The sequence below is a fragment of the Ictidomys tridecemlineatus genome, unplaced genomic scaffold (assembly GCF_052094955.1).
Source record: "Ictidomys tridecemlineatus isolate mIctTri1 unplaced genomic scaffold, mIctTri1.hap1 Scaffold_623, whole genome shotgun sequence".
Classification (NCBI taxonomy): Eukaryota; Metazoa; Chordata; class Mammalia; order Rodentia; family Sciuridae; genus Ictidomys; species Ictidomys tridecemlineatus.
Genome location: NW_027524288.1, coordinates 232,910 through 250,330, shown reverse-complemented (window position 1 = coordinate 250,330; position 17,421 = coordinate 232,910). Strand labels below are relative to the sequence as shown.

Here is a 17,421-nt window from a genome sequence, read left to right as displayed (position 1 = left end):
ATGGCCCTTGATTAGAGGCTAGTAGTATAATCCTAACCTTTTGGGCCACAAGTAGGGACCACGCCATTGGTGTTTTTCATTAGTTCATCATAATAACCATCTGTTAAATCAGTCTAATATTTGATCATAAGTCATTGATCATTTCAGGTGGTTATCCAAATGGAAGCAGAAAACCCCAAGCAATTTTAGGCCTCAGACCTAAGGAGCAACTAGTTCAATAAGGTACCATGAATTCTGAAATGGTTTGCACATTCTTAAACTTTCCAAGTGTTTTTAGACCTAAGGACTCAGTGATGATCTCGGCTTGATGAGAATAGTCAGAGAGGTCATTTCATGGGGCCTACTGTCCATGAGTAGAGCAAGGCAAGTGTTGGGAAGCCAGGAAGGGAAATGGACATGTTTACATACCTTTGGCTTCCGCATCTTGGAACCACCAAGGGTTGTGCCCGCTTCCTCTGCCTTCACATGGAAATGTGGTTCTGCTGACAAATATGCAGATTGACATAAATGAATTAGAACATCCTGAACAGGGATGCTGTGTCCTAATGCAAATACATAGGTCTAACAGTAATTCACTTCTCTTTTCCCACACATGCATTTACCTGCAGCTTCACTTTCAGCTGAATGCTGATTTTATTACTTACATTGCTACTGTGTGTGAGTGAGTGATCCTGGAATGGAACCCATGGACTTTGGCATGCTTGGCAAACACTCTGCCACTGGATTTTCTCCCTTGGGATCCTATTCTAGGTATTAGGAAAACCATTGGATGAAGCTGACATAAATTTCCTAGGTACACACACTGGTGTTTCTTGCATTGCTCCTTGGCTAGCTCTTTACTTGTTTTTCCACTGGATGATTCCCTTAGTTCTGGATCATCACGATTTCTGGGTTGCAGGGAACAACATTATGGGTCCCATCCTCAGTCAATGGTATCAGTCACCATTGCCAAGAGTCTTGATTTACTTGACCTGATAGTTGACTGAGCTCCTGGTAAGTGCTAGTGTGGATAAAAGACTTCAGATGTGGTGGTGTTCCTGCAGGTAGGGCCAGAGCAGTGTCTCAATGAGTGAGCTCGGGGGTGGGGGGGGGCAGCCAGGGGTCGGAAATGGTGACAGCAAGGAAGGGATTTGCAAGGGAGAGAAACAGACCATGATTCAATGGCATCTGCATGGCTCAAAACCATTACAGTTGGAGTCGTGTCAAGTGACCGAAAGGAGAGGGGACAGGGATGCATACACTGAGAGAGGCCCAATTTACACTCTGAAAGGTTTCTAGTTGACTTGACAACACTGGGACCATCACGTGCATAAAATATCAGTGCATAAAGGCAACGTGGGTACACCCAGGTTCATGCCTCATATGTGCAGTGTAGGGAGAACAACATGACACATCCCCTGGGTACATGGAATGTGAGGGGCCTGTGCGAAATTGGTGGCGAATGTGTAGAAGGCAACCGCCCAATAGAATATCCATGCACACCTGGACTGGGGGGAGGGATGCAGACATGTAGAGGACACCAAGTAGCAAGTCGTCAGTGCGAGGGAACAATGAGCTTTTTAAGTGAATTCAACTAAAAATCTGTGTCCCTAGAACAGGAGATCACTTCACAAGTCTATAGAACATATGCAATCAGATGGGACATGAACTAGAGGACAGGATTCAGGTTTTTGTGTTCACCATCTGGTTTCTGTGCTGCTCAGCTGCCTACACTGAGGAAAGTGTTCTTCATGTTTGGCGAGTGATGTCCTGAGCTGGCATTCAGGCTCAGTGGTAGAGAAACTGCTTCGCATGTCAAGGTCCTGGGTTCTATTCGCTCCCTTGAAAATGAGTATTACAGGCATGAATAGGAATAGGATCGATGGCATCAGTGTCTTGAAGGAGGAACTCTGGATGGGCAGCCTCAGAGACCATGCGAGGAAGTGATTGCCTATGACCCAATAATACAATATTTCTTTTTGGAAAGAGGAGAGGGGAAACATATAGTGATGTAACATATTAAGTGAGTGCAGAATAAAGCACACAGAAGGAAAAGGTCACTGACGGAGTAAATCCGTGCATAGAGCACAATATGGGTGTGAGCCATCAGAGAGTACAGTGGGTGTCGTGGTGGCAAGCAATCTGATTGTTTTTATGTGTCTTCTTCATATGTCTCACTGGCTCATCATCTATTTTTGTGTCCAAGTCCAATATGGACCTCAGTCTCTCAGGAGCCTGACACTCCCGCCTAGCTGTCCACTGCACATCTGGAAACTCTGCAGCACGTTAGCCTAAGCTTCCTCATTCATGATTATAAATCCCTAAATCCAGTGGTGGATCTTGGGGTTTACACACAACCGAGTTAATGCTTGCCTTGAATGGTATTTTTCTCAGGTTGATAAAGGCAATTTTGTACCAACGTGAATGCCCACGTTGACATTGGCCTTTTCTGTATCCAATCTCCCCTTCCAATGGGGGATACCAAAGAATGAGGAATGGGAGCCTTTCAGAGGTTTTCACATAATGCCACCATTTCAGGTGTGTCCATAGACGCCTTTCCAAAGAACTCCTAGTGCAAAATGTACCTGGTGTGATAGTCTTGACATCCTTCCTCCTGGCACCCTTCATCTCTGGGTCTGTACTTTCACCAGAATGTCTCAATGCAGTGGGAGGCTGGATGGGTTTGGGAAAATGATATCAAATAAATGCTGTGTATTTACTGCAATGTGTAGGTCATAGGAAGAGAAGCGCAAGGTGCAGTTACCTTCAAGGAAGGAGCCCTCTGAGATCCTGAAAAGGAAAAGGGACACAGAGTCAATTAGCCATGCATGTGACAAAACCAGCCATAGCTTGGTCTCATATTAAGAAGGAGCTGGACACTCATGCTTCACTTTGGGAATAACTTTGGTAGCCTTGGGCCCTTTAGGGTTTGTGTGCATATTTCCTGGTTTTGGGTCCTCAAAACCACAAGGCTGCATGGTACCACCTTAAACCGGGGCAGAAACGTAGGTTGAATCAACACAAGCAGTGAAGTTTCCAACCCTGAGACTCTTTGCAATAGCCATAAATCAAAGAGGAAAGCGAATGGATGCCACCGGAAAGAGGCACAGTGAGGAAAGATGTGATGGCACATATGTTCCTTGACACCTATGGGAGTTCTTCAGTGCGCTGCACTCCCAACACCTGAGCTGTTCCTCCAGTTGTGCTAGAAGTCAGTGAGCACCAATTGTGTAGAGTCCAGTGAAAGGGGTCATCCATTTCTGATCCAAGAACTTTGCCTCCACCCATTGCCTGACATACACACTTTCGGCAGAAGGGCTCATTCAAAACATTCTTGATTTCCATACCCACGGGGGACACTGGTGTGCCCTCCTTTCTTGCATCCTCTGGTTTTGAGAACTTGAGCTTGCTTGATGAAGACACAGGAGAAGACAGAGGGCCCATTTCTGAGAAAGCAATGGATGGTAAGATTAATATCTCAAAGTATGGTAATGCAAAGGGAATGGTCAATTTTGTGTGATTGCAGAAGTATTTTCCACCGATAACTTTCCCTACTTAAAACATTTGGGAAGGCCCATTAAAAATAAGACTTTGGACACTCAAAATATAAGTTCTATTAAGACTTCTTTTTCTAATAAATCTACTTTCCTATATCTTGGCCATTTTTCAAGAATTTTCATGAAATGCCTCTCATAGAATGATCTCTGAATGATGTCCTGTGTCAGTGAAGAGTTGAGCACCTTTGTAGCTTGCTGAAAGCCCTGGATTCCATCGAACTATTTCCCCCTTCCCAGAGTTGGGAATGAGATGAGTGCTGTCTTTTGAAAACATCCAATGCTTCTACAATCATTGTTATCCCATGTGAACCATTAACTTCCCTGCAAAATGCAGGCTCCTCTCCTGAAAGTGTCTCAGAGTGAAATGACTTTCTCACATTTGACCCCATTCTACCATTTTCATCTTTATTAAAACATCTATGAACAAATAGTAGTCATAGGTTTTTGAAGGAACTCAGATTAAATGCATTTTGTCCTTCCTCATCCTTATCTCCTTATGTGCCTAAATATCTTTCTTCTTTTCTCCATCATTGCACCTACTCTTCAGGTTTTCAAAAAGAACTTCTTACACTTTGTTCTTCATCATTGTGTTTGAGGTTCTGTTTATGAATCCTTTCTAATTAGTTCTTTCCCAATTCAGTACAGTATCAAATAATATTTCTTTGTTCTTATTCTTTATTCTTACACCTTGTCAAGAAGCATGTTCTGAAATGAAATCAAAATATTTGCCTTCCATTCATCTGGTTTTTGTCCTCAGCTATCATCACATTGCTCTTCCCTGAGCATTCTTGAAATAGAAATCCATTACCTTAGTTCTCTTAATGTGGTTTAATGACCATGAACATTCCAATCACCTTAGAATGCATTGGAAATGCAGAATCAAAGACCTTCTGAATTGCAATGTGTATTTTGAACCTCATCTCCAACAAATAACTCATAGAACTGGAGAAATCTGGCCTATAGCAGTCCAACACTAAATCCTCTACCTTAATTTCATATTTTCATTCGAGCCTCAAGCTCCTCTGTACCCTGTCCCCCAAATTGAATCTGTATAAAGATTCAATATGTCCACTGGACATTTCATGAGGTTGTGGTTTTGGTGATCACTCCATAACCAAGTCTGCTCTAATCCCCATTCTCACATCCTGTGGATTATCTACTGTCATTGGAAATAGCAGCATTGTATATGTTGTCAAATTATGTATATGGCTGTGGGAACATATAGGTTTATGTTTATTTGTGGTAAACGCAAGGTAGCTCTGGATGACCTAGTAATTCATTTTTAATGCCATTCTCACCAATAGGAAGAAAAGAAAAGTGGGAAAAAATAGCACTGTATTTCAGACCAGGTTTGGTACTGGAAACTCATATATTTTCCTCACAATTTTCATATGCTGCTCTCCCTCTTTCTAATGTATGACCTGAGTTTTCCCCTTCAGAGTGCACATCTGGTTCTTTTTTATCCATTTACTCCCTGCACTCTGCTTTGCTCATTCTTCATTCCACTTTCTACTTTTCTCTTCAGTATTTCCCAACATTGCTTTTATCAGGCTTTGAAATAGAATTAATAGTTTGGATCATCTGATCACACTCTGAATTTTACCTGTCACTAAAACATGAGAAGATATATCCCTATTACCTTTCCCTTTTGGTCCAAGTATTTAGTACATTCATATCCTCAATTACTCAAATATATTTACTGCTTAGAATTTTTTTAAAAAATATTTTGTCCAACAAACATTTTAAAAATATGTGGCTCTTACCTTCCACAATATGCTTTTTCATTTGAAGTGCATCCAAAGAAAAATGATCAAAGCACTTTGGTGAACAAATCTCACAGATGCGCTGTTAAAATTAATGTCAGTATTGAGTTGCAGAGTCTTAATTACTATTTAAATGCAGACAGCTAAATTTCCACTTTTAAAATCAATAAGAATATATACTAGACAAGTACACGCTTAAAACTTAAACATTTGAAAGAATTTTGTATATCCTCTCCAATTAAGCTTAACTTTCAATGTTATGGCTAAGGACTCGAAAACAAGAATGCAAAGACAGAAGAAAACATTCACTGACAACATACTAAATGATGTGTATAACTTCACAAAGATATAACATCTCTACACCTAACCATACTCAATATTTTCTACCAAAAATAAGAGAATATTTAAAAATATTCTTAGAAATACACTTGATGTTAGACAGCTTTAAACATTTGAAACATTTAAAGACAAAGTATTTTGTGTTAACACTAATATTTGATAAGACAATTTGAATTGTTGTATGCGGAGCAGAAATGGAGCATTCTCACATTTGCTTCATTTTAGCTAATCAAAGACTTCAGAAATGTTAATATCTTTTGGGAAAATTTTTACTGAGAGGAAAAATCATTTAAAAAAGTACCAAAATAGTAAGAAAAATGTTCCTTTATTTTAGCTGTATATAACAGCGAACATTATGGGGGAGAGTATGCAGCAATTTCCACTTAGGAAAAGTGTACCAAGGGAGAAAAATGGGAGTGCATAAGCACACTGTGCTTGTCAGCTGCTCCCTGGATTTGACATAGTTCAACTGGTGTGTGGCTGTATGTTGAGGTGATGCTATAAAACACTGCTGTATAAATATAGAGAGCCAGACACCAGATGAAACCCAGAAGTACTGGGTTCTATAAAAGAATTTACCAAAGAATCAGACTGCATTAGTGTCAGAACAAAACTGGTTAGGGTGAAGAGGGAAAGTTGTCCTCCTGGAGGCCCAGTGAGGGAATCCCAGCCATTTCAACAAAAGCTCATGCCACTCAAGTTAAATAAATGGTTTTCAGCAAGAAGGGACCTGGATTCTGCCTGACAAGTCAAGGGAGCACAGGTGCAATGAAGACTTTTCCCTGCAGTTTCAGAGTGCCTGGCCAGGACCCATCTTCATTAGGGCTCTTATTTTCTTGGTTTTAGTCATGAGAGATCAGAAAAGCCAGGCATTTGATTTCAGCGTTCCAAGACCCACTATGACCTGACTTCTCTAGGCTGGAAGACACCCACACAAAGAGTGTGGCTGAGTCAACAGAAGTTAAGACACAATGAAATATTTGAACCATGAGATGTGACCACACTTTAACATGAATACATTCAATGGCCACTGCTGTTACATTTGTTCATAATTTCAACCAGCTATCAATTATTCTCATATTTGATCATAACTCATTGATCATTTAAGGAGGATAGCCAAATGGAAGCACAAACAATAAAAAAATTCTCCTCAATCCCAAGGATGAAACTGATCTGTGATCTACCATGAATTCTGAAATTATTTGAAGATTCATAACCAGTTTGAATATTTTCAGAACTATGAAATAATTGATGATATTCCTATTCTAACTTTGCTTTTAAAGGTAATTTTATTTGACTTATTCTTCATTAAGAAAGCAATGATAAGTATAGGAAGTCAGAAACTTGAATTTAAATGTTTACATACCGTTGTTGACTGCTGGTGTTCAGTACCATCAAGAGTATCTTGCCCTTCCTTTGGTGTCACATCTAAATGTGGTTCTGCTGATGAAAGTATAGATTTACTCACATGGCATAGAACAATTATAAAGATGGGTCCTCTAGCATAATAAAGATAAGTATATCTAACAATAATTTATTTATATTTTCCCATATCTGTATTAAGCTTAACTGTTAGCTGAATATTTACTATTAAATTTATATTGCCACTGTGTGTGAGTGGGTGTGCTCCTGGAAATGAACCCATGGACTTGTGCATGTATTGCAATATTCTGCCACTGAGTTTCATCTCTAGGTCTTTAATAGTATTTTGAGACACTGTCACTCAGCATTCCCAGGATGGCTTGAAAGCTGCAATCCTCCTTCCTCAGTCCCTCACATAGCTGGGATTACAGATGTGCTTCACTGCACCCAGCTATTATTGACTTCTCTAGGAAATACTGAGACTAATCCAAAACTTTAAAAACCTCTTGGGGAGCAACTACAAGTCACCAGGTTCAATGCACACAAGCATGTCCAAGATTTACCACTCAAACAAATGGAAAGTCCTCAGAAACAAAATTTTAAAATCCCATAGAAATATGACAATTCACACTGTTTACTAGGCTCTGCCTCAGAAGAGGAATTTTGAAACAGCCCCTCTTCAGTACTAGTAATTTCCAACATGACTGATAGCATTACACCTTTATCAATTATGCCAATTTCCTCACATCTGAAATGTTTTTGTCTTCTATTCTGATAGATTTCTTTTCTTCTTTTATGACTCAGAACTTTTATGGAGTCTTGCTTAATTATGTCTTTCTCTGCTGACATAGGGTGGTGTTTGTTTTATTTTTGTTTTTATATCTATTACACGTTAATGAAGACTGGATAAACAATAAAGTATTTAAGATTTACATTTAAGATTAAAGAGTCCAACAGTTTCATTTCTCCTGAATCAAAAGAATCACTATTATCCTTTGTGCATATTTGATTATATGACCTCTGTAACTCTCTCTGTATCATGTACACAAAAAGAATGAGAAGTTATACTCAATTTCTGCATGATGTGTCTAATGCGTTCTCCTGTCATGTATAACTAATTGGAACAAAATAAGTACTACAGATAATATAATAGGATAATGAGGTCCTATGAAGATTTTCTGCCCATTTCTAGAAACCTGAGTTGCTTTGCATTTTTTTAAATATTTTTTCAGTTGTCAATGGACCTTTCTTTCATTTATTGGTACAAGATGCTGAGAATCAAACCCAGTGCCTCCCACATGCTAGGCAAATGCTCTGCCATGAGCCACAACCCCAGCCCAGCTTTGTGAGTATTTTTAAAGTACATATAATTTTTATTTGTTCAATTGTGTTATACATGACATTAGATTGTATTTTGACATATTTACACAAATTCAGAGTACATCTTATACTAATTAGGATCCTAACTAGTATTTCTATATGATTTAAGTGAAATAACCCCATCCCCCCAAAAAAACCCCAAATATTCCCTCTGATATGTAGATGCTAACACACAACAATGGGTGGGAGTAAACTAGGAGTTAGATTAGAAAAGGGGAATGAACAGAATGGAGCAGAAACAGTGGAATGATTCTGACATCACTTTCCTATGTACATAGTCTGGTGTTTCTTTGCTTGGTCCTTTCTTAATACTTTATTAATTTCTTCTACTGATTCTTCACAACTTCTTCTGTAAATTATTCATTTACAAATTTCACTCTTTACTCATGTGCTGGAGAAAATAAATGTATCAGTCAACTTTGTCAACAATCTTTACGTGACCTAACAATTGACTGAGCTCCTGGAATGTGCTAGTGTGGATAAAAGTTGTCAGAAATGTGGCCTGAGCTGTTTCTTATGGTGTGTGGTTAATAGCCATGGGCAGGAAATGGTGAGAGCATGAAAGTTGCAAGAGAAAAAGACAACAATTCTATGTCAAAAATATGGAGATTAATGAGGAGTAATGACAGGGAACATTAAAGACAAGGGAAAGGGTTAAATATACAGAGTTAGGCATGATTTGTATAAAGAAAGATTTATAGTTAACTTTAAAATACTTGGACTAGGGCTGAGGTTGTAGCGCAGTTGTAGGGCAAGGTGAAGTGCTTGCCTAGCATGTGTGAGGCACTGGGTTCGATTCTCAGCACCACATATAAATTAATAAATAAAAGTTTTCCATCAACAACTAAAAAAAATTAAAATATTTGGACTATCATATTGTACACAATGGTTCATACTCATATTTGCACTGTAGCTAGAACCCTACAAATGCCATGGGCAGGAGCAATGTGAGGTACATAAGCATAAACAGTGGTGAAGGCAATGGTACAAAATAAACAAGATATCAACCTGAACTGGGGAAATGTTTCCAGATACAAGATACAAAGTTTTCAGTGCCAGTATAAAATGAAGTTTTAAAATGAATTAAAAGTATACAGACTGCAAACATTTCAAATGTTTTCATACACATCTTTCCAGAGAACTCATATTACACAGATTTACCTGATTTAAGTATCTTTGCATCCTTCATCCATACTGATTGATTTGGAGGAGTATCATTTATTTCAAGGAAGGCCTAAATGATTTTGAAAAAAAATATATTAAATAAATGTTGTGTATTTCAAACAAAAGATAGGTAATATGGCAAGCTTAATTTTACAGTATAGAATGCTCCACAGTCTCAATTTGTGCATGTTTTTGGGCAGCTCCTACTGCAGCCCAACAAATATTTCCATGTACACAAAGCCAATATTCAAGACAATTTATTTCTGCTTCTGAAAATGGTTCTGTAACACTTCCTGGTAGGCATACAGGAGGGTATGTCACATTAGAGACTCCAGTCTTCTTGGACTAGAATTGAGAACAAATAAGGAGATCATAGTTGCTAGCCAGAAAACCCAGAAGACTGATTAATTCTAAAAATAGATGTTGTAGAAATAAGCATCCACTTTTTAATTACATCAGCAAGGAAAAATTGTCTAGGTCTTGAATTTTTTTTAGTTTTTTATATCTTTAATCATTATTTTTTAATCTATTCATTGTCTTTTCCTTTTTTCAATGTTTTTGTACTTGTTTTCTCATCTCTCATTTCTATTTGCATCATTTCCCTTTTTAATTTTCACCCTCATTTTCCTCCTGTAGATTTTACCTTCCACCACTTTTTCCTTCATTTTTTAATTTTTTTTTTAACTTCTTCTATCTTGGAATATTAATTTTGGAGTTACTTACACCATTTTTTTTTTGTGCTTTCTGCATTATTAACACTCTCTTCACATTGGTTAGATAATTTAGAGTCATCATTTTAAACATATTTTCTTACACATCAACAAATGCTTTTCTTTGAAGTTGTTGCTCTTCCTGGTGACATTCTTTTAGAAATTGTTTTGAATGAATGATCCTATCACTTTATCACATCGAGTCAGAGCTTTGAAAATATGACTTAACTATATCTCAGGACAAAGCGTAGGATTCGTGAGCGTTGATTGGCGGCAGCGAGAAACGTCCTTGGCGCTCACTGGCTCTGTCATTCGCGGGAAGGAATTGGTGGCGCCAGAAAAAAGTAGAAACAAGGTTGTCGCAGCAGCGGGATTCTGAGGAGTTGGGCGAGCCCACCAAACCGGAACTTTCTGGACTTCTTTCCCAAAGAAATTGCAACCGACATGTGGAATAGTGGATTTGAAAGATATAGCAGCTCCACCACCTTTGGGGGAGCCAGCAGCTACACTCAGTCCCCGGGAGGCTTCGGATCGCCGACACCTTCCCAGGCTGAAAAGAAATCAAGAGCCCAAGCCCAGCACATTGTACCCTGTACCATATCTCAGCTGCTTTCTGCTACTCTGGTTGATGACATGTTCAAAACTGGGAATGTTGAAATTTCACAGGTCACTGTTGTGGGAATAATCAAGGCTCCAACCAATATTGTTTACAAAAAAGATGCATGACAGCTGCACCCATGGATGTTTGCCAGTGGGTGGACACAGATGACACCAGTGGTGAAAATACTGTACTTCCTCCAGAAACATATGTGAAAGTGGCTGGCCACCTGAGATCCTTTCAGAACAAAAAGAGCCTGGTAGCCTTTAAGATCATGCCCCTGGAGGATATGAATGAATTTACCACATATATCCTGGAAATAGTCAATGCGCACATGGTGCTGAGCAAATCCAACAGCCAGCCCTCAGTAGGGAGAGCATCTATCAACAATCCAGGAATGGGGGAAGCAGGAAACTTCAGTGGGAATAGCATCATGCCAACAAATGGCCTCACTGTGGTCCAAAACCAAGTGCTGAATTTGATAAAGGCTTGCCCAAGACCCGAAGGGTTGAACTTTCAGGATCTCAGGACTCGGCTCCAACACATGCCTGTAGCTTCAGTCAAGCAAGCTGTGGATTTTCTTAGCAACGAGGGACACATCTATTCTACTGTGGATGACGATCACTTTAAATCCACAGATGCAGAATAACTGGATTTCACTGGGTACCTGAGATATTTCCAGCTGGATCTTTTTGCACAGTCCATTGCCTCCAGCTCTGTATATATATGATCAAGTGACTTCAAAGAAGGAGATTCATCTGTAAAGAGTTTTAGCTGGCTTGAAACTTACTGACTGCTTTTCTGTTTTTGTATTTTGTGGTTTTGAAGCTCAAAGGGAGATGGACAGTTGACAGGGATGTAAACCAGGATGGAATTTCTCAAGTTTCAAGTAAGCTCCTTAGGATACCAGGGTAGATGGGATTAGAAGAGATGCGCTACCAAGAGAGTTAGGCATTTACTTAACACCTGGGAGTTTCTGTTCTTGAAGTTTTTCTGTTCAAATGAGCAGGATGAAGGTCTGTGGGCAGAGCACCAACCAAGGAACCCACTGCCCTCTGTCTATTTTTGTTTCCCACTCTGGTTCTATGGTTACTTTCAAAATTGCACTTTTGTTCCCCTTCTTGCCTTGTCTGCTGCTGAAGATGGGTTTATATAAAAATGAGATTTAGCATGCTAGCATTATAGGACGGAGGAGGAGAAGAAATGTTAAATAAAACATTGCAAAAAAAACTATATCTCAGGACATATTCAACAGAGAAATCTCAATACAATGACTCACATCAAATATCAGATGAAAAATCAATCCAAATACATGCACAAACAGTATATTAACACAAGTAACATGAGGGAACAATACAATAAGAAACCAACAAGTTTTCTATTTCCACAACAACTCTATTTACATATCAACATTGTCAAACAGCTAAACAAAGAATTTAAAAAATTGACTGTAAAAAAATCAAGAAACAAAGAACACTAAGAAATAAATTATTAATGATAATGTAGATTTTTAAGAAAAATTCCATCACATCAGAAGGTAGCTTTATTTATATGTATTTTTTAACAATTTTATCTTATTCCTTCCATGTGTGTGTGTGTGTGTTGAGAGAGAGAGAGAGAGAGAGAGAGAGAGAGAGAAAGAGAGAGAGGGGGGGATATATATGCTGGCTGTTCTGATTATTTGTATAATAATCAAATTATTATATAATTTGATATATATTATATATGATATGTTATATAATAATTTGATATATATTGTATCATATATAATATATATACACACATATTTGTCTTGTGTTATCTCATATTTAGCATTTTTAATGTAATTCTCTTTTGCTAGCATTGCCTTGTGAAGGTACAGATTTATTGGATTGTTTGATATTCTATTATTTTCATGTGTATATTTTACCTATTTCTCTCCCAATATTTTCTTCTACTCTTGGCCAAATTCTAATATTCTCTCTCCCTCTCTCCAACACTATGATTTTTCTATTTTTCCCATTCCTCTGAATAAACATTGCCTGCTACTGCTCTTCTGCATTCTCTTTTTTCACTTTATAAAATTGTGGTCTATTCTAACTTCCCATCAAATTTACTTTTTCCCTAATTAATTGCATTTTTACCATTGTTCAAAACTAAATGGTTTAGATACCATCTGCTCATACTACTATTTGCTTTTTTAACCAACTGAAAACAAGAGTTTATCATCAATATATTTCTTTTTTTATTTGTTCTTATTAGTTATACATGACAGTAGAATGTATTTTCACATATTATACATACATGGAGCATAACCTCTCATTCTTCTGGTTGTACATTATATAGATTTACATTGGTCATGTAATCATATATGCACATAAGAATGTAATGAATGTCTGATTCATTCTACTATCTTTCTGTTCCCATCCCTCCTCCCTTTACTTCATTCCCATTTGTCTAATCCAAAGTACTTCAATTCTTCCCTACCCACCCACCCACCCTTATTGTGAGTTAGCATCTGCATATCAGAGAGAACATTTGGCCTTTGGTTTTGGGGGATTAGCTTATTTCCCTTAGAATGATAGTCTCCTGTTCCATCCATTATCAGCAAATGCCACAGTTTTACTTTTCAGACCCCCTGGTACATGAAAATTGAATAGGCCAGCAGACAGGCACAAAGAGAGTGTGGAAGAATCTAGCAGGGCAACTCAGAATATCATGGGATTGAAAATGTCTTTCCTGATTGCATAGTCCGAACATTCAATGTGGATCTATGGGAAAGCAAAGGTGTCTTTCTTTTCTTTCTTTCTTTCCCTTTCTTCCTTTTTTTCTTTTTTCCTTTCTTTTTTCTTTCTTTCTTTTTTTCTCTGTCCTTCCCTCTCTCTCTCTTTCTTTCTTTCCTTTTAAATATTCATTTTCTATCCTGCTCCTTTTGTCAATTTGTTTATTACTTCTGCAAGCCTTTGGGGGAGTTTCTTGGATCTTGGAGATACAAGATCCTATTCTTGTGTCAACAGTAATGTTTTAACATCTTCCTTTCCTATTCTTGCCCCTTCCCCCATTTTCTCATGGCTCTCTTGCCTGAATGCTCAGGAAGCTGTGTTCCAGAATTGACCCAGTTCTCTCATGGGGAATAGACACTGAAGACAAGGCCTCTTGAAATCCATGGCCCTTGATTAGAGGCTAGTAGTATAATCCTAACCTTTTGGGCCACAAGTAGGGACCACGCCATTGGTGTTTTTCATTAGTTCATCATAATAACCATCTGTTAAATCAGTCTAATATTTGATCATAAGTCATTGATCATTTCAGGTGGTTATCCAAATGGAAGCAGAAAACCCCAAGCAATTTTAGGCCTCAGACCTAAGGAGCAACTAGTTCAATAAGGTACCATGAATTCTGAAATGGTTTGCACATTCTTAAACTTTCCAAGTGTTTTTAGACCTAAGGACTCAGTGATGATCTCGGCTTGATGAGAATAGTCAGAGAGGTCATTTCATGGGGCCTACTGTCCATGAGTAGAGCAAGGCAAGTGTTGGGAAGCCAGGAAGGGAAATGGACATGTTTACATACCTTTGGCTTCCGCATCTTGGAACCACCAAGGGTTGTGCCCGCTTCCTCTGCCTTCACATGGAAATGTGGTTCTGCTGACAAATATGCAGATTGACATAAATGAATTAGAACATCCTGAACAGGGATGCTGTGTCCTAATGCAAATACATAGGTCTAACAGTAATTCACTTCTCTTTTCCCACACATGCATTTACCTGCAGCTTCACTTTCAGCTGAATGCTGATTTTATTACTTACATTGCTACTGTGTGTGAGTGAGTGATCCTGGAATGGAACCCATGGACTTTGGCATGCTTGGCAAACACTCTGCCACTGGATTTTCTCCCTTGGGATCCTATTCTAGGTATTAGGAAAACCATTGGATGAAGCTGACATAAATTTCCTAGGTACACACACTGGTGTTTCTTGCATTGCTCCTTGGCTAGCTCTTTACTTGTTTTTCCACTGGATGATTCCCTTAGTTCTGGATCATCACGATTTCTGGGTTGCAGGGAACAACATTATGGGTCCCATCCTCAGTCAATGGTATCAGTCACCATTGCCAAGAGTCTTGATTTACTTGACCTGATAGTTGACTGAGCTCCTGGTAAGTGCTAGTGTGGATAAAAGACTTCAGATGTGGTGGTGTTCCTGCAGGTAGGGCCAGAGCAGTGTCTCAATGAGTGAGCTCGGGGGTGGGGGGGGGCAGCCAGGGGTCGGAAATGGTGACAGCAAGGAAGGGATTTGCAAGGGAGAGAAACAGACCATGATTCAATGGCATCTGCATGGCTCAAAACCATTACAGTTGGAGTCGTGTCAAGTGACCGAAAGGAGAGGGGACAGGGATGCATACACTGAGAGAGGCCCAATTTACACTCTGAAAGGTTTCTAGTTGACTTGACAACACTGGGACCATCACGTGCATAAAATATCAGTGCATAAAGGCAACGTGGGTACACCCAGGTTCATGCCTCATATGTGCAGTGTAGGGAGAACAACATGACACATCCCCTGGGTACATGGAATGTGAGGGGCCTGTGCGAAATTGGTGGCGAATGTGTAGAAGGCAACCGCCCAATAGAATATCCATGCACACCTGGACTGGGGGGAGGGATGCAGACATGTAGAGGACACCAAGTAGCAAGTCGTCAGTGCGAGGGAACAATGAGCTTTTTAAGTGAATTCAACTAAAAATCTGTGTCCCTAGAACAGGAGATCACTTCACAAGTCTATAGAACATATGCAATCAGATGGGACATGAACTAGAGGACAGGATTCAGGTTTTTGTGTTCACCATCTGGTTTCTGTGCTGCTCAGCTGCCTACACTGAGGAAAGTGTTCTTCATGTTTGGCGAGTGATGTCCTGAGCTGGCATTCAGGCTCAGTGGTAGAGAAACTGCTTCGCATGTCAAGGTCCTGGGTTCTATTCGCTCCCTTGAAAATGAGTATTACAGGCATGAATAGGAATAGGATCGATGGCATCAGTGTCTTGAAGGAGGAACTCTGGATGGGCAGCCTCAGAGACCATGCGAGGAAGTGATTGCCTATGACCCAATAATACAATATTTCTTTTTGGAAAGAGGAGAGGGGAAACATATAGTGATGTAACATATTAAGTGAGTGCAGAATAAAGCACACAGAAGGAAAAGGTCACTGACGGAGTAAATCCGTGCATAGAGCACAATATGGGTGTGAGCCATCAGAGAGTACAGTGGGTGTCGTGGTGGCAAGCAATCTGATTGTTTTTATGTGTCTTCTTCATATGTCTCACTGGCTCATCATCTATTTTTGTGTCCAAGTCCAATATGGACCTCAGTCTCTCAGGAGCCTGACACTCCCGCCTAGCTGTCCACTGCACATCTGGAAACTCTGCAGCACGTTAGCCTAAGCTTCCTCATTCATGATTATAAATCCCTAAATCCAGTGGTGGATCTTGGGGTTTACACACAACCGAGTTAATGCTTGCCTTGAATGGTATTTTTCTCAGGTTGATAAAGGCAATTTTGTACCAACGTGAATGCCCACGTTGACATTGGCCTTTTCTGTATCCAATCTCCCCTTCCAATGGGGGATACCAAAGAATGAGGAATGGGAGCCTTTCAGAGGTTTTCACATAATGCCACCATTTCAGGTGTGTCCATAGACGCCTTTCCAAAGAACTCCTAGTGCAAAATGTACCTGGTGTGATAGTCTTGACATCCTTCCTCCTGGCACCCTTCATCTCTGGGTCTGTACTTTCACCAGAATGTCTCAATGCAGTGGGAGGCTGGATGGGTTTGGGAAAATGATATCAAATAAATGCTGTGTATTTACTGCAATGTGTAGGTCATAGGAAGAGAAGCGCAAGGTGCAGTTACCTTCAAGGAAGGAGCCCTCTGAGATCCTGAAAAGGAAAAGGGACACAGAGTCAATTAGCCATGCATGTGACAAAACCAGCCATAGCTTGGTCTCATATTAAGAAGGAGCTGGACACTCATGCTTCACTTTGGGAATAACTTTGGTAGCCTTGGGCCCTTTAGGGTTTGTGTGCATATTTCCTGGTTTTGGGTCCTCAAAACCACAAGGCTGCATGGTACCACCTTAAACCGGGGCAGAAACGTAGGTTGAATCAACACAAGCAGTGAAGTTTCCAACCCTGAGACTCTTTGCAATAGCCATAAATCAAAGAGGAAAGCGAATGGATGCCACCGGAAAGAGGCACAGTGAGGAAAGATGTGATGGCACATATGTTCCTTGACACCTATGGGAGTTCTTCAGTGCGCTGCACTCCCAACACCTGAGCTGTTCCTCCAGTTGTGCTAGAAGTCAGTGAGCACCAATTGTGTAGAGTCCAGTGAAAGGGGTCATCCATTTCTGATCCAAGAACTTTGCCTCCACCCATTGCCTGACATACACACTTTCGGCAGAAGGGCTCATTCAAAACATTCTTGATTTCCATACCCACGGGGGACACTGGTGTGCCCTCCTTTCTTGCATCCTCTGGTTTTGAGAACTTGAGCTTGCTTGATGAAGACACAGGAGAAGACAGAGGGCCCATTT

The 17,421-nt window shown here is 39.7% G+C and overlaps 3 protein-coding genes and 1 pseudogene across 6 annotated transcripts in view; 1 reads left to right on the top strand and 3 right to left on the bottom strand.

The window, feature by feature from the left end:
- Nucleotides 1-2,764, bottom strand: part of LOC144374222 (uncharacterized) — a 14,009-nt gene extending 11,245 nt beyond the window's left edge. The window contains exons 1-3 of the mRNA XM_078037151.1: nucleotides 2,744-2,764; nucleotides 2,565-2,652; nucleotides 409-482 (exon numbers count right to left, since the gene is read on the bottom strand). Coding sequence (XP_077893277.1) covers nucleotides 409-482; nucleotides 2,565-2,607 — 117 coding nt within the window. The 5' untranslated portion in view covers nucleotides 2,608-2,652; nucleotides 2,744-2,764. The remainder of the gene's footprint in view (nucleotides 1-408; nucleotides 483-2,564; nucleotides 2,653-2,743) is intronic.
- Nucleotides 2,757-16,760, bottom strand: LOC144374221 (uncharacterized). The gene is made up of 7 exons (XM_078037150.1): nucleotides 16,740-16,760; nucleotides 16,561-16,648; nucleotides 14,405-14,478; nucleotides 9,542-9,614; nucleotides 7,005-7,078; nucleotides 5,300-5,381; nucleotides 2,757-3,425 (listed from the first exon to the last, which is right to left on the bottom strand). The coding sequence occupies exons 2-7, from the start codon at nucleotides 16,601-16,603 to the stop codon at nucleotides 3,127-3,129; spliced, it is 645 nt and encodes a 214-aa protein (XP_077893276.1). The 5' UTR covers nucleotides 16,604-16,648; nucleotides 16,740-16,760; the 3' UTR covers nucleotides 2,757-3,126.
- Nucleotides 10,565-12,046, top strand: LOC144374217 (replication protein A 32 kDa subunit pseudogene; annotated as a pseudogene).
- LOC144374220 (uncharacterized) overlaps nucleotides 16,753-17,421 on the bottom strand; it is a 58,405-nt gene continuing 57,736 nt past the window's right edge. For all 4 annotated transcript variants that reach the window (XM_078037145.1, XM_078037148.1, XM_078037149.1 and 1 more), the window contains exon 19: nucleotides 16,753-17,421. In XM_078037145.1, the coding sequence (XP_077893271.1) occupies nucleotides 17,123-17,421 (299 nt within the window). In that variant the 3' untranslated portion in view covers nucleotides 16,753-17,122.